This window comes from Lepidochelys kempii, chromosome 4 (assembly GCF_965140285.1).
Source record: "Lepidochelys kempii isolate rLepKem1 chromosome 4, rLepKem1.hap1, whole genome shotgun sequence".
Taxonomy (NCBI): Eukaryota; Metazoa; Chordata; order Testudines; family Cheloniidae; genus Lepidochelys; species Lepidochelys kempii.
This window is the reverse complement of record NC_136383.1, coordinates 7443135-7460756: the sequence shown is the minus strand read 5'-3', so window position 1 is coordinate 7460756 and position 17622 is coordinate 7443135. Positions and strand designations below refer to the sequence as shown.

Sequence of the window (17622 nt, the reverse complement as noted above, 5' to 3'; positions counted from 1 at the left end):
TACTGGATGTGAAAATATTACGTGACCCAGTTCGAGTGTATTGCATGCTAGGCGTTTTGGATTCCAAATTCATTATCACCCCTCCTTCCCCCCACCCTTTTCAATTTAAAGATTTTGTGTCCGATTTCTTTCTTTAGGAAAAATAATCTTTTGGGGGCCTGATCCAAGCCACAGTGAAGTTAATGGAAAGCTTCCCATTAACTTCTGTGGGCTATGGATTAGGTCCCACCTTCTTCTGAGTACAGTATGTACTACACATGCTTTGTTTCTTTGACTATAAACAGAGTGGCTCTAATGAAAGCCATCAGAGAAGTGCAACCAGGCAGAAAAGGGTTAGGAAAATAGCTCAATTTTTGATATTCTCTTCTTTTAAACTAGAGAACTTGAGGAGAACGTGCCAAACCACCATAAAATATTCTGCTGCTGACTATTTGTCTTTACACACTTTTTTTTTTTAATTAGGCCAAATTCTTACCTGAGTGAAGAAATTGATTAGATCCTTTCTTTACTGTATGCCTTTTGTGCATTATGTCCCTTTGGCGTAACTAAGTGTTGTCAGCAAGAAGAGACAAGAAAGTTAATTCCTGAGTTCTAAAGTTTTTTCCTTAATATCAGACCTTGGAAAAAGTGGTTGGAAGCTGTTTGACTTTAGGGTTGAAAGGATTTGATTTGTATTGGTAAACATTGATTTCACTTTGCACACACAAACCGATAAAAATATTTCTAATGATGGTGATAGAAATGTACAGATAGGCAGTGCCAGAAACTCTTTATGTACTTCATATAAACTCTGTAGATATGTTTACATGTGGTTTTGACAAGTGGTGTTTTAATGGTTATAAAGCATTAACTTTGTGGATCTTAGTATCAACTGTCATTCCATATCATAATTTTTCTGCAGCTGTAAAAACTTAAACTGATGATAAAAAAATCCCCAAATGCTTAAAGCCTGTAATGTTGTACAGTAATGAAAATTTATACTGATAAATATCTTTAAAAGCTGACAAATAAACATTGATATTGTCCATCAAAATTATAGACATTAAAAAATATAATTTTGCTATGCCTAAGGATCTTGTATAATTTCTGTAAAATCTTTTACAATTGCTCCTGTTCCCATTGTACTCAAGGGAATTTTGCCACTGATTTGACGGCTTTTATATAAAGGTCCAGGATCAACAAAAGCTCTGTAAGACCCTGTGTAGCTTGTGTGTTGTAAAGGAACACATGGATATTGTAAAACATGATGGCACATATCATAGAATCATAGGACTGGAAGGGACCTCAAGAGGTCATCTAGTCTAGTCCCCTGCACTCATGGCAGAACTAAGTATTATCTAGAGTCTAGACCATCCCTGACAGGAGTTTGTCTAACCTGTTCTTAAAAATCTCTGATGATGGATATTCCATAACCTCCCCAGGCAATTTATTCCAGTGCTTAACCACCCTGACAGTTAGGAAGTTTTTCTTAATGTCCAACCTAAACAGCCCTTGCTGCAATTTAAGCCCATTTCTTCTTCTCCTATCCTCAGAGGTTAAGAAAAACAAAATTTCCCCCTCCTCCTTGTAACTTTTATGTACTTGAAAACTGATCATGTCCTCTCTGTCTTCTCTTTTCCAGGCTAAACAAACCCATTTTTTTCAATCTTCTCTCACAGCTTATGTTTTCTAGACCTTTAATCATTTCTGTTGCTCTTCTCTGGACTTTTTCCAATTAGTCCACATCTTTCCTGAAATGTGGTGCCCAGAACTGGATGCAATATACTCCCCTTCCAGTGCAAAGTTGTGCAGGATTGACTGCAGGCTGCTGTAGATCTATATCTTTAAGGAAGCCACTAGTCCCCATGGCTAGTCCTGTTTAGCAGAACCCTTCCACAGAAGTTTAACTTTAAGCCAAATAGTCCCATCGGCATAAATGGGAACTATGTGCTTAAAGCTAAGTACATGCCTACGTTGTTCTGAACTGGAACCCGTGACCAGTGAGCGAGTGGTAGCTCTGAAATGGAAGGGAGAGGTGGCCAGCATGTTTTCATCTTGTCTGGGGATCTACATAGTTTATCCTGCAGATCTTTAAGCCAACTGCATCTGTGCTCCTTGCAATCCTGTGATTGGCCACCCATGTTTCCATCCATCACCTCGGCAGTGCCTAGAAACCATATTTGGGGCATTACTGCTATCCAGAGCGTTTGCCAGTTTAAGCAGCACACTTTCTTGGAGAGGAGAAACGGCTCCCAACCCCAGCATTCAAAAATGATGAGCCAGGCCCCCAAAATCATGAGATGTATACGTAGGATAAATGTCAGGTTCTTTTTATTTGCCACCTCGTTTTTGAGCCTATTTTGAAGTTTTCCTCCAAAACCAGGAGGGATAGAATCTCTCATTTATTTATTTATTTATTTTGAAAGCTGAGATTCTCACATAAGCTTATGCTCAAATAAATTGGTTAGCCTCTAAGGTGCCACAAGTCCTCCTTTTCTTTTTGCGGATACAGACTAACACGGCTGCTACTCTGAAACCTGTCACATAATCACGTGACCGAGGAACTGGGGCTTTAAGAATAGCATTAACTCTCCTTAACCTCATGATAAAATGGCAAAACACGGCAGCACTGCGCATTGGTGTCTGCCTGACTAGCAGGGTGGCAAAGCAAGCTCAATGCGTCTATGCCTGTGCATTGCCGCAGTCATTGGGAGCACCCAGAAACAAGTTGTGTTATCACTTCCACAGGGTTCTGCAGTGCGGGAGGGTATGTATTATTCTTTTCTTCAATAAAGATTTCCCCTCGTCTAACCCCAGCGAGGTTGCACAGGGTATACACCGGAGGAGAATCTGCTTGGACAGATTTCCTGTTTTTTGAACTTTCTAATACGGTAGCTGGAGGCAAGTTTGCAGATGGCTGAAAAGGTACGTTTTTGCTTTTGCTTCTGGAAGACTTGGTTAGTGCAAGTGACATTAGAGCTACGTGGCTGGTAGCAGAAATAGGTGGCACACCTGGTAGGGTAACCAAGGTCTAGGCCAATTTCAAATGAGTCTTGAGAGACAGAGCAATGTCAGACTAAGTTGTCTTACAGTGAAGTAACTGAGAACTAATGAAAGAATAATTCGGGGATACCTACACCTTATTTGGAAGACACCGCTTGCCATTTAGCAATAATTGCGACCCGTAGGATTGTCACGTGCCTTCCCTAGTGTGATGTTCTGGAAGTGATGTTCAGTGTCCTCGTAACAGTGTTCACAACTGTCCCAAATTGGAATAACTGCACAGAATAAAAATCCCGATCGCAAAGGCGGGGGGAAAGGAGCAGTTTGCCTGAGAAAAGTTCTGTGCTAGAAAGCAGTGCTTGTATCTTGCCAGTGTTGAGCTGGAGGCTATTGATCGGTAGCCAGCTCCTAAGGAAATGACAGAGCTTGCCCTACGTTATCTGCCTGAAAGCGCAGAAGTGTTGTGACGCACCAGGCTGTTCAGCTCCCTGTGGGGAGGGAATGGGTTTTCTGTTTGTTTTGAATGCAGGAATTCACATGTACCCAAATTCTGCTCTCATTTGCATTAGTGCAAGCTATCTGAAGTCACTGTGGCTGCATTGCTATAACCCAGGGCAGAATTTGCCTCACTCTAGGGTGGGTGTGAACATGTGGGTTATCTCGGCGGCTTTCAAATGTTCAAAGCAAGGGATATGAACCCGGATTGGATCCTCCTTTGCAATGGAGAGAGCCTCAGGAATGGCTAAGGGTGCAAGAGTTTCCATGGAGCTTCCTTTGCCAGCAGCTGTTCCATCTTAGGCAGGAGAAGATGGGGTTGGGTGGGAGAGGTTAGATCCCAGGGATCTGTAGGAAAGGAGAGCCCCAAGCTGGCATGTGCAGAACTGGCCTCTCGTTGTCATCTCTATACTCCTTATTCCTCATGGCCCCTTTATGAGCTTGATGGATGCAATGCAGCATTAGCCGCAGAGAGTGGAACCACTCCCAACTTGATCATGACTCGGATATCCTCAGGGTCAGCAAGGGACAATGGGGAGAGGAATGTCTGGTGCCCTGCTCCAGCCCACCCTGCATCCTAAGTCCCATGGGGCTCCAACCCCACAGATCTCTGGTGGAGGCGAGGCCCCTCACTTTCCATGGATGACCAAGATCTGCTGCAGGATTGCTGCTGGCACAGTTGACTGAGTATACAGTGCCGCATGAGGCGAGAGGGAGCCTAGGAACATAGTAATTGCTTTACCAGATAAGAGCAGTGGTCCATGTAGGCCAATATCTGAGACTGATGGAAGTGGTCCAGCTGCAGCTGCTTGGTTATAATTTAACCGGGCACGCTCTGTTTGTTAGCCTTCCAAGCAGGCTGCAAGGCCCAGAGGGAGCTGGAGGTTGGTTTTAGGTAGGACTCTGATGGGTTATGTGGAATGCCTTTGGTTTCTATGGGGGGAGTATATGATTGGGAAAATATATAACTGGATGGCTGAGAATATTGTCTTGATAAATGTGAGGTTTTCTCATGGTGTGGGTTACAGTTTGGGAGGAAACTGTAGCTCTGGGTATGTACCAAACATGTGGAAAAAATAATTTATTAGCCCTTTTCCTATTTAAGGCCGGCTGCACTCAGGGCCTGTAACTGAGAGCCAGCAGCATGGGGTGTCAGTGGAAGCAGACCCATCCATGGAAATGGAATGCCCCGGCGGGGAGGGGACCATGCATCAGGGAAGGATGTGGGGGAGGGGAGAAGGACCAAGTGACAAAGTAATGTGTGCAAAGGAGTAGGGTGAGCGAGAGACGGATAAAATAGATGGGAGAGGGAGAGAAAATGAAGCGGGAATAGAGACAATGTGATGAATTATTTTTCCAAATGGACTAAACCCTGATCTCATAAGACTCAGTTTAAAATACATCAGTACTTTCCTAATGTTACGTTTCCATGTAAGCAAGTCACTGGGCGGCCACATGAATGTGGCATAATCACCACATGGGAACTCAGGTAGTCCATGAGGCAGCCCATGGGAGGGGAGGTGTCTACTGGGATGTGGTTCACACTCTGAAAAAGTTTGAGATCCCCTGTCCCATCTTACTGTCCTTGATCTTATATGGCAACCCTCCCCCGAGAGCGGTAACATGTTTTCAGGTTCTTCTTTTAGCTTCTTACTTCTCACCGTCAAGCAATATGGAGTCTTGCCATATGCCCCTTGGTGGCTTTAAATGAAGGACCTAAGGGACCAGTGTCTAAGTTTCTCATGATACTTTTCTTCTTACAACTGAAATTTGGAACCCTTTTCTCACTCTGTAATTTTTTTTTAGAAAGTAGCAACCCATAGCTGTGCATCATCAAGCGGTGACTCCTGAAATGGCACAGATCGAAAGAGGCATTGCCTGTTTGTGTACGTACTTTAAAATTAGCATTTGAACATGAGGCTGAACCGTCATGAGCTCTTTGGCTTGTATTTTGACTTGGATCCATGGTATCTTTTGGCTTTTCCCTTGGCAGTCTGTGTGAACTGAATGCCCTCGTATTGATGGAGGAAAGGGCATATCTAGCTTCTGTTAACTCACGAGCTGAAGCCTACTGAAAATCTCTCATTCAGAAACAGGTCTTCTATAAATGATTTACTATGAGGCCATTGCAATGTGTTTGTGTTGTTCTTCTTAAGGCTATTAAAGACTTAGAAGAAACATTTAGCACCAAATTAATGTTGCGTTTTTGTTTTACTCCTGCAGATAGCATTGATTTATATCTCAAAAGTGTGTACTGCAGAGAGGAATTCAAATGTGTAATGCAATTTTTCGGTTCTGCTGTACTTAATTTTTTCATGCAAATACATTCAGCTAGATGTTGTCATATTAATGTGCCAGGTTTTCTTTTTCATGAACCATTATGGCACATATTTCATCAGCTAGGCCTTCTAGTTTGTTTTTATTCCTGTGCTGTTTGAAGTGCTTTGTATAATGTCTAAAATATTAATCAAGAAAGTCAAGACCAGGCTGAAAAGATGGTGATTAGCCCCTGATGCTTTTTCAGGGATGGATGTAAGAACCAGAACGGTAACAGAATGATTACAGTCTCCAGAGTAACAACAACAACAACAAAGTGGTTCACCTAATCAGAGGAGAAATAAAGGGTCCTCTCCTACCTGAAGATAGGAAGAAAGAAGATCAGATTAAATGGCAGGACAGAGCCTAGTGTGAAAGGTGGGAGGCCTTGATAAGATCTGGATGCTTTTCCCTTGTGAATGTACAGAGATAAGCAGCCTTAACTCATTAGCACCTCCTTTTCCTTTCCATCTCTGATGACAGCTCTATTTTTGATGGCAGGTGGGACTGATGCCACAGATTCTCATCTCAGCTACAGTGCTGTATCCTGACCGCAGTCAGTGGAGTTATGCTCCATTTACTTGCTGCAACTGAGATCCGAATCTGGCTCAATTAATCTATTTCTGCGTGTATCTGCTCTCTTATGGTTTTTTTTAGCACTTGGAGGAAACAGGAAATATTGCTGGATTTAATTTTTATATCTAAACAAACGAGCCTTCTGTTTCTGTATATTCCCACAACCACAAATCCTAGATTTGCTTTTATGAAAATCAGCTTAATTTCACAGTGGTGGAGAGCCTGAGACTTGGGTGTTCTGAACAGCCGTCTTGTGCAGATAGACAATAAGCAACATCATTCTGCAAATTTTCCACACTCCTTTAAGTAGAGCAATTGTTAGAAATTGTCAGATGGCGTAATGGTCAACTGTAGCAAAGTGTAATTACTTGGAAATGGAGCAAATTATATGGAGGGTCAGCTGCTCTCTAAATATCATATTTGGGCCTCTACCATGCATCCACTGAAGTAAAATGCCTTGCTCTTCTATACCACTTTTCATCAGTAGTTTTCAAAGTTCACAAAGGAGGTCAGAACTAGTGCACCTCTGTGAAATGGGCATCTTGAGGCACAAAGAGGCTTATCCAAGGTCACTGGCAGAGCTGCGAATAGAACTTGGGTTTTCTAAGTCCCAGTCTAGGGTGATAGCTGCTAGGCCACACTGCCTCCCTAACTTCAATGAGCATTGTCTTCACAAAATGTGAGGTCAGCCCTTTACAGCTCTTACTCCCGGTCAAGGGAACAGTAAAACTTCCACTGATTTCATTGGTGCAGGAGCTGACTCACCAGCACCGTGCATTCTCACACATTCTCGCATGGGCATGCGCCCTTGATCAGACAATTCCCACATAGTAACTGTTCGTTGTCGTTCACGGTCTTTTCTAACTCTGTATAAACTCAAAACCAGATTCAATGAAAGGGACATCATCAACTCGAAACTCGCACTTTTATCGGCTGCAGTGCCAAGTCACGTCTGATTTACTAGTGCCGAGAAAAGGTGGTGAAAAATCTCATTTTAATTATATGTCATGCACGTGTAAGGCTTTGTCAGATAGGGGCCTAATTTAGGGGGACTGCTTACAGAGTGAGGTGCCACTCACTGAGAGAAAAGGGGCTGACTCTGGCCCTGTAAGTGTAGATCTGATTGTGTCGTGACAGCCACACCCTCACCAGGACAGGAGGCCCCAGTTTGCAGCTCCATGTGCCAAGGAGGGTGAAGCAAGCCCTTCATTCATGTTGCCAGCGTTCCAGCCTTTCCTCCCAGATCGGTTTTGACACACAGTGTAACCAGAAATAAATTGCCCTGATTCTAAGGGAGACTGTCAACCTGTAGGGAGGGGAGTGGGGCCAGGAGGTGAGGGGAAGGCTAGAGAGAACTGAACAAGAAGAGAAAATGCAGCGGGAGTGGGTATGTCTACAACTGCAGTTGGGAGGTGTGACTGCACATGGGCAGAGGCCACTCAGGTAAGTACCCAGGGCCCCAGGTGGCCAGTGCAGCCTCTCACGCAGCTGCGGCTTCGCTGCTGTTATTACCCAACCCAACTTTCCTCTAGCTGGATGAAAGCCGGCTCAGGTATATCCACACCTGCTGCACTCGCCCACCGGACTGCCACGTAGGCACAGCCAGTGAGGGAGTGGTGGGAGGAGGGGACAAAAGGCTCTGCTTACTGTGGCTTTACGGCTTCTCCTTTCAGCAGCCCGGCAGCCCGTTGTGTTTTCCTGTCATTTATTTCCTTCTCTTTCATTTAAAATGTGTGTCAAAAATTTCATGAAAACAATTAGCCTGGTGATTCTAACTTGAGGGTGGTTTCTGTCACCTCTGCCCTGAGCTAATACCCTGATGCTGAAGGCTTCAGACAATATTTGTTAGAAACAGGCCTTTAGCCTTAGAGTGTATTCCGCCCACGATGTGGCTATTACTTTGTTACCAGGGTCTGCCTCATGTTCACATTATACTCTGTGTACTTAGAGTTCTCGCAATGATGCATTGGCCAATATAATCAGAAGCAAACATCAAAACTGAACAACCCCAAGAGTAGATGAAAGAGATCTTAGGAATTAGATCCTTACAGGTCAACAGATCAAAAGTAGGAGAAATGAGCAACACTGAAAACCTGTTAGTTCTTCCAAGGCTCCCGTCTGCAACACCGTACCACTTAGGGGGGTGATTGGGTCTTTAAAAGTGACACATCAGTTGTTAAAAGCAGAGAGAACTTGGATGCTAGCGGAAAGCAGTCTTCAGCGTTGTAGGGTGTTATTCTAGGTGATATCTCTGTGCTTCTTGCAGCTGTGCAGTTGACTAACATTCCTTCAAAGTGGTACATTTAAAAATAATTTGAAATCAGAAATGTTGCTAGACAATCCTCATTAATGGCTTGATTGTGACTATACCTGGTACCCTGCATAAGATGCAATGTGTAGTGCACAATCCCTGGAGTAGTCCAGGGGTCACAATTCATCCAGTTTTGCTCTAGGGGAAGTAATCTGCTATGGATTTATATTGATAGCAGAGTACTTCTCTCTTTGCTCTGACTTGCCAAAGCTCCACATATTCCATGCCCCTCTCTGCCCATTCCCTGCCCACCTGTATGGAGGGGAAGAGAGGCACTGAGGAATCTGCTTTTCCTCCTGTGCGCTATTCAGTGATGCTGTGGAGTCATGCAGTGAAAAAATGGGGGACCCTTATACAACTTCATTCCACTGCCTAGCTGCATAGAGTAAGCCACAGTCTTGCCTTAAATACTGCATCTCTTTTAATGCGATTGCTTAACAAACCAATAATTAACAAAAGCAACAATAAAAAAGAATTTTGGACCTGTTCTCACTTGTTTCCAAACAAAAGGGCTTACTCAGTGGCCTTTATGTTCAGTAGGAATCTTTGCTCTTTCTTTGTGGGGCATTGGGTCTGGCCTAGGGTATGGAAATCTCTGTCATTTTAACATTCTCATTTCTTCCAGTAGTGCAGCTCTCTTGCAAGAAAGTTAAGATTTTTAGGGATTTGTGGCTTGCTTGCTTTTTTTGTTCGTTTTTTTAAGTAATCCTCTCTCTTTTTGCACAGTGGGAAGAAATTGGTGAGGTGGATGAAAATTATGCACCAATACACACATATCAAGTGTGCAAAGTAATGGAACAGAATCAGAACAACTGGCTTCTGACTAGTTGGATCTCCAATGAAGGAGCCTCCCGGATCTTCATCGAACTCAAGTTCACTCTGAGGGACTGTAACAGTCTTCCAGGAGGACTCGGGACTTGCAAAGAGACTTTCAATGTGTATTACTTTGAATCAGATGATGAAGATGGGAGGAACGTCAAAGAAAACCAGTACATCAAGATTGACACCATTGCCGCCGATGAGAGCTTCACTGAGCTCGACCTTGGAGACCGGGTCATGAAGCTGAACACTGAGGTCAGAGATGTTGGGCCTCTGACCAAAAAGGGATTTTACTTGGCTTTCCAGGATGTAGGTGCCTGCATCGCCCTGGTTTCCGTGAGGGTGTATTACAAAAAGTGCCCTTCCATTATCCGTAACCTGGCCCTCTTTCCTGACACCATCACTGGGGCAGATTCCTCCCAGCTGCTGGAAGTGTCAGGCTCGTGTGTGAACCACTCTGTGACTGATGAGCCTCCAAAGATGCATTGCAGTGCCGAAGGGGAATGGCTGGTGCCCATTGGAAAATGCATGTGTAAGGCAGGGTACGAGGAGAAGAACAGCACCTGTCACGGTAAGAATTTGCAAGGGAAATTGATGCTCTGGTTTTGCATTGCACACATCTTGGGTCATATTCGAGTACGCTCGTTCATGCTGCAGAGTACCAAGTGTCATAGATAGTCTCACTGAAGTCAATGGACCTGGTTCTCATTTACCAGAGCTCTGGAAAGAGGCTGTAATCAACTCCTCGTTAAAGGACTCTTTCCACTGCCAGAGTGCTGAGAGTGTTCAGAATCTGGCCCAGTGGCGGATTAATGATTTTGCCACCCCTAGACCCAGAAATAATTGCCGCCCTGCACCAGCTCACCTCTGCTCTGCTTCCGCCTCCTCCCCTGAGCGCGCCGCCGGGCCCTGCTTCTCCCCGCTCTCTGCCGGTGCTTGTGCGTGAAACAGTCTGGGGAAGTGGGGGAACGCGGCGTGCTCAGGAGAGGAGGCAGGGCCGGGGCAGGGATTTGGGGAAGGGGACCAATAGGGGCAGGGAGGGGGTGGGGAAGGGGTGGAGTTGGGGCGGGCCCAAGGGCGGATGGCGCGAACCGGCACCGGGGGAAGCAGCCTTGCTATTATAAATTTGCCGCCTCTGCAAATTTGCTGCCCTAGGCCTAGGCCTTGTCAGCCTAGGCGTTAATACACTGCTGATCTGGCCCAGTGCTACTTCTTGTGGCGTAACATCCTATTCAGTGTGAATGAGGGATCAGAATCTGGCCCATTATAATGGTTATATATATTTTTTGAACTTGGGCGTTTTCGGATGATAAAATGTTTAAAGGTTTGTTTTCTCCCTTGTGGACTATTGCTTGGAAGCCTTACAGTTTGTTTTCAAAATCAAGACATAATTTATTATATGTAAATTCATACAAATGTATCTCTCTCCTTTTAGTTCTCTGTAAAAAGCAAGAAAAGGGAAGTTTCATATCATGGGAATTGTCTGCTTTGTCTTGCAGTTGCTTTGCTACCGCAGTGCTCAGCTGTTCAAAGTTAAAATATTATCTTAGACTCTGATCTGGAAAAAACTTCCACATGTGCAGAACTTTGCACTTGTGAGCAGCCCATTGAGCTCACTGCAAGCATAAATACATCGCAGGGTCAGGGCCTTAGCTAAGACATATATTTAATGCCAAGTAAGTATCCTAAAAGAGGACTTCTAAATAAATCCAGTATAAAACACTTCTGAATTTGCTGGAACATTGTTGTATTATAACACGCTTGTTTTTTAAAATTACACTTCAATTTTATGTGTATAATAGGTGGTTTATTAGAAAACTATTTGCCGATAACACAGACAAAAGGCCATTTCAAGGCAATTTGTGTTTACTAGTGGCTTCTTTGCATTTTTATTTGTAAATTGTAATTTGAATGTGCATATTCCCTTGTAACTTGAAGACATTTTCTCATGCTGGCTTGTGGGCCGCTGGCTGTATGTTGTTAATGGTTTGTTGGTGTGTAGGGTAGTCTCCCTTTGAGTGTACAGACCATGTTGAGTTCACTTTCCTCCTGCCTGAAATAAGTGTGAGTTTGTGATGAGTAAGGAGAGCAGGACATGTGCCCATGGTGGGTTCTCGTTGGGTATGTCTCAAACCAGGGTCCTGATCATGCAGTTGTTGATCACACAAAACTCCACTGAAGTCTTCGGGAGAAAACCAGAGATAGCTGTTGTCCCTTTTACAAGTCTCCTAGGAGGGAGGGAGTAGGGAAGTTGACTTTATGGGGAGAGGTCTTTTGTTATAAAAAACCCTGCTTTTACAAGGATGTTCCACTCTCTCTGAACACACTGCAGATACTGACGGACCTAGCCTCCCTTGTTCCTCCCTTGCCCTGATAATGAATTCCCCACCTCTGGGGGAGGTGCGTCTGGCTTAGCATTTGGCCCAAGAGGAACCAAGCAGCACCAGCCAAAACAGAGGAAATCTTGATTGCTGCAGGCAAGGGAATGTAGCCAGACATACTGGCAAGAACCTGCCTGCCTGCTAAACATAAATTGCCCCAAAATAGCAAATGTAAGGGGACTGTCCTTACTAACATTCAGTGGGGGTGTTTTGGTTGGCTAGCTCCCAGTACCAAAAGGGGAAGGGTCAATGGGAAATCCAGACCCTGAGAGCGGCAGTCCCCGGGGCAATGGGGAGAGGCCAGTGCTCCAGGACAGCCTGATTGACGGGGCGGGCAGCTAATGAGGGAGTCAGGAGGCTGGGGGGGCTCGTCCTCCGTGTGAGCTGGAATTGCCTGGGTCAGATAGTGGGGCTGAGCTAAGGAGAAAGCAGGGGCCTGAGCTGAGCTATGGAGCAGGGTCGTGCCAGATCCAGAGGGGCCAGAGACACAGCCCAGGGAGAGCAGATCCTGTGCTGGGCGCAGGGCTGCGGCCACAGAGCCAGAGGGGCCAGAGAAGCAGCCCAGGGGGCTGGAGGCAGAGCAGCAGCATCAGTGCTGAGGCGGAGTGGAGCCGGAGCTGGAGCAGTCTGGAGCCGGGTGTGGTGAGCAACTGGGGCCAGCTAAGGGCCCAGCGCAGAAAGACACTCCCAGCCTTGCAGGGTGTCTTGCAAGGATCCTTGCAGGCCAGACTGGGAAGGGGATCTTAACCCGACGGGGGGCTGATGCTGGGAAGAAGGGTCCCACCGCCCAAAGCCCGGAGGTGTGTGGCCACCACCAGAGCAAATGTCCAACCTGCAGCATCCCTGCAGCACAGCCAGGGCCTGAGAAGAAGGCTTGGGACTTACAAGGAGCAGACTGTGAACTGCCCGGGCATTCCAGAGACGCTGTTTGTGATGTTCCCTGCCACAGAGCGGGGTGATGTGTTTCCTTTCACCTTTCCCATTTTTCCTTATTCTTTTTTAAATTAATTGTTGATTAAATAACTTGCATTTGCTTTAAATTGTATGTAACCATCAGTGGGTCAGGGAAGTGCCCAGTGCAGAGAGAGCACCCTGGAGTGGGGACACCCTAGCCTCTTCCTAGTGACCACAGCAGGGTTGGGGGTCGAGCCGCCCAGGAATCCTGGGCCCAGCCTCGTTGGGGTTACGAGGACACTGCCAGACAGGAGAGTGGAAGGGGAGTCCTCGAGGGCAGGGAGGCCTCTGGGTAAAGGAATTGGGAGTGAGGACTCAGATCCTTTTACTAGCCCACTTCACTGGGGTCGTGCAGAAGCCAGGAAAGTTCCCCACAATAGTGGGACCATTCCCCCACTTACATAAACATTGATTGGGCGCCACATGATGGTAACCCAGAGCAGTTGGGCACTTCCGCTGGTTACCAAACCACTGATTTCCCTCCCCTCCCGCACTCACTGCTCCGTTGACTACCAGAGCCGCTGCTCTATTCTGCTTTGGCTTTGGTGGATCTTTCTGAGCTGCTGTCATCAGCAGCTGCCATGAAGATTATCCAGACTAACAGCTACCGACTTTAAATAAACCACAAACTTGTCGCGGCCCTTGAAAAGCTGGCCACGGCCACAGAGAAGCTGTAGACCAGAGTAACCTCTAGTGTTAGTATTATAGTGCCCCTTCCTGTAGGAGAATAGCTATGCCAGGATGAACACTTTTATGCCAGTGTAACTGAGTCACACTAAGGAGGTACTGCTTTCACTGTACTGGTATAATTAAGCAGTGCAGCTCTTGGGTGTAGTGCTAAATCCTTAATTCCCTTGCAAGTCAGAGGCATTTAGGATCCTTGGGCTCAGATCCTCAAAGGTATTTAGGTGCCCAACTCCTGTTGAAACCAAGGGGAGTTGAGTGTCTAAATATCTCTGAGGAGCTGGGCCCTAGGTACTTAAGAAAATTTCCCCCCTGAGCTTTAATTTTGGCTTGAGCCACGTAATGCGGATTATTTTGCAGCTATACTCGGCCCTGGAACAATACCCTGCTGTGTTTCTACCACAAAAAAACTTGAATTTGTTTATTGGCATTTCCCTTCCAAAGATAATGTTCACTGAGTCATAACATCTTGTCTGGACAATAGCAGACTACATTCTTTTATTAGAGATGATGCAAATGTCACTCACCCTCACAAACATAAGGGAACAATTGAAATCCCTTCTGTCTAAAAATCATTAATTGGCAATGATATCTTCAATTCATCATCTTGTCATCAGGATGCTTTATGAAGGAGGCACCGACAGCAGCAGCCGAGCAATTTGTTTCACTTGGGACATTCAGGCGACAGATATGACATGGCTTAATCTCATTATATAATTCAGTTGTTATTTCAAATAACATGGGCAGTCAAATTGTATTTATCTAATAAACAAAACTTCTTGTATTTTATACCTCTTTCTGCAACTCAGCCAATTTATCATCAGCTGTCATGAGAGAACCTGTGATAAATTGTGACCATGTGGGAAAATGCTTGTGAAAAGCCCTGTGCACAAGGTTCATTATTCACGTGAATAAATTGCTGCACATGTTAATAATAAAAATTAAAAGTAGCACTCCCCATGTAGGTACATTGCTTTCCGCAGTATTGATTGGGCACAGTATCGTATTATTTTTGGCTCGGTTATATTTTCCCTGGTTCAATGGGTTCTTAAAAGCATCTCTGACAATATTCACTTGCCTATCGTATCATGTTTCAGTTTTGGTTGGTGATATTTAGCCACTCTTTGTGCAGGCCTCATCAGGGATTGCATTTCAGTTGGCAAACGCCCAGATCCTAAGCTGGTGTAAATTGATGGTAGCTCCACTGAAATCAATGAAGCTTTGCTGATTTACACCATCTTAGGATCTGGCCCAAATGACACTTTCTAATCTTTTTTTTTTCTTATCTGCTTCCTGCATCTGAATATCTGTATTTTTTACTGTGACTGCAATTTTGGATATATTTACTGCATGCATCTGGGCTCCCTATTGGGGAGTTACATAAGGAGCTGATATTCCTTGAAAAGTGATTATGTAAAAATGGCGTCTTCTGGTTCAGCAGATCTGTTCCCTGCGTGTATTCAGCTTTATTGTCCCTTTTTAGTAACAAGCAATATGGTTTTGCTACTTTTTAGTGCTTTAAACACTGCAGAACCAACACAGCTAAAATGGAGGAAGCTTCTTTCCTGTCTTCCTTGTATGCTGTCAGTAGAATTGTCTACCAAGTTCCAGTTATGCATCCTGCCAGTTAAACCTGTGTTATCCTACTGGCAACAATGGGGTTACACAACTGTAATTGAGGACATGGGCCCAAATCCTCAAAGGTAATCTACCACTGGGGATTGAGTACCTAAATACTTTTGAAAATCTAGGCTTTAATCTGGGCTACAGAACCTTTTTTTCCTGGTACACATGAGGGGGAGAAAACCCAGCTTGACTTTCAGATCCCAGGGTAAATTTGCGAGGCTGCTAGGTAGAAAAGACATATTTTTTTTACCAGTAAACCCTGAGTAACCAGAATGGAAATGATTGGAATGCAGTGAACATAAGCCCTGCAATGCCATTTCTTTACCATCAGTTTTCAGAGTAGAGTCACAAATATTTGAGAATTAAAGAAGTGAAATGAATTAGAAACTGAACTACACCAAGAAATAATAATGAATTCAGAGGAACACAATGACCTCTTTTCCAGTTTCCAGTGTGTACTGCAGCTCTAAGTGGCATGAGACAGTGGTAAAAGTTGGAAGCCAATTTTAGCCAACTTGAAACAGGAATGCACTGTAATTATACAGGATCTTGAAAAATAATGGAAGAAAATTTAAGCCAAATCTTATTTAATGCCAGTCTTTACAAGGGAAGAACTTCTTTGGAAATGAGTTGGGGGACAATGTGTGTGTTTTCTAAAGGAATTGCCAACTGAGGAAATATTTTGTCGTTTAATTTTTTTACAACTAGGAATGTTTAAACAGCTTTATTTTCTTGAAATATGATCTAACCCAATTATTATTTCATTGTTTCTAAATCAACTTTCTGAAGTAATATTTTTTATCCAAATGTTTTCTTTGCTTACTGTTCATTATTTCTGTTGAAATTCATGCTAGTTATTGCCAAGCAAGAAGTGGATTCTTAGTCAGAAACAAAGTCCTCAGCAAAAAAATCCATGTTGACAAATTTCTACTTCGGATTTAATTAAAAGTCATTGACAAAGGTATCCAAGTTCCCATAGTTTAAAAGTTTACCTGCTGAATCAACTCCCATGTGATTTTGTTGCTGGTTTACTCAGAGGCAAAGCAAAGTTACTAATCTTCAACAGACAGTGCTGCAATTGAGGAGCTGCTTGAAATGACTTCTCTGTGCCTTGCTTATTGAGTAGTGGAAAGACATACAGTCAGAGACTGGTTTCAGAGGGGTAGCCATGTTAGTCTGTATCCGCAAAAACAACGAGGAGTCCTTGTGGAACCTTATAGACTAAAAGATTTATTTGGGCATAAGCTTTCATGGGCTAGAACCCACTTCATCAGATGCAGCCACAGACAGTGGCCTTTGCAGCTGTGTTGGAAGGGAATTGGTGCAAAGTGGCGTGGCTGCAGCAGTGGTATCAGAGGGTGCGTGCGGTGCCTTTGGAGGGCTGAGGCAGACAGCACGCATGCAGAGGCAAGTGTGTGCAGTGTGCGTGCTTCTCATTAGGGCTGAAGTTGGATTGCTAATGAGTATGACCCTCTACAGCTAGGTTCTCTTTGGGTGGTAGGCCACCCATGTTGAGCTCAGTGAGTGGAAACAGGATATTCTGGGTAAAATCCTTGCCCCAATAAAATCTGTGGGAATTTTGCCCCAGATCAGATTGGCAGAGATCCTGGGGAGTTTTGCCTTCCTCTGCAGCATGGGGCAGGGTCACCTACTGGTTTAAATTAGTGTAAATGGTGGAGTCTCTGTAACTCGAAGTCTTCAAATCATGTTTTGAGGACTTCACTCAGCCAGAGGTTAGGTGTCTATTATAGGAGTGGGTGGGTGAGGTTCTGTGGCCTGCGATGTGCAGGAGGTCAGACTAGATGATCATGATGGTCCCTTCTGACCTTAAAGTCTATGAGACTTCAACGGGGCTAGGATTTTACCTTCCCGCCACCTCCAGTACAGGAGTGGGTATGGAAGGGAAAGCATTTCCTCTCTCCCCTCTCTTGCACTCCCTTATAGGAGCTGCTACAGTCTGGCTTTAAAGTTTAAACTGTGGATCATTGTCAAAGCTAAAAACACTGACGAATGTGGGAGTATTCCCATTTGGGACAACTCACGTGAGAAAGGCAAGCAAGATTTCCCCCTCGAGGTATAATGGATAGCAAGCAAAGTCCAGTGGATTAAAAAAAACCCATGTTTTAATTGTTCTACTGGGAGGTGATTGTATAGCAAGGAAAAACAGTGATGGAAATACACAGTACATGGAAAATACTGAATTCGGAAAGAGTGCCAAGACTACAGGGAGTTCTGTGCTTATCATTCATACTTCTGGTGCATTTTTGTGATTAAAACAAAATTGGCGGGGAGTGCAGCATATTAGGTGTTCATATAATTATGAGCTGAAGAGCCTAGTTAATTTTAATTAGGCACACTACCAGCCAACATCAAAGTAGATGAGCTTTTGGCTGTGTTGTGTCTTTTCTTTTTTTTTAAACATGAAGAAAATGACATGAATGTCGCTTTTCAGCAAAGTGGCGGTTATCGCTGAATTGG

The 17622-nt window shown here is 44.4% G+C and overlaps 1 protein-coding gene across 15 annotated transcripts in view; it reads left to right on the top strand.

Moving 5' to 3' along the window:
• EPHA5 (EPH receptor A5) overlaps nt 1–17622 on the top strand; it is a 319537-nt gene that overhangs the window by 54603 nt on the left and 247312 nt on the right. For all 15 annotated transcript variants that reach the window (XM_073340233.2, XM_073340232.2, XM_073340244.2 and 12 more), the window contains exon 3: nt 9407–10070. In XM_073340233.2, the coding sequence (XP_073196334.1) occupies nt 9407–10070 (664 nt within the window). The remainder of the gene's footprint in view (nt 1–9406; nt 10071–17622) is intronic.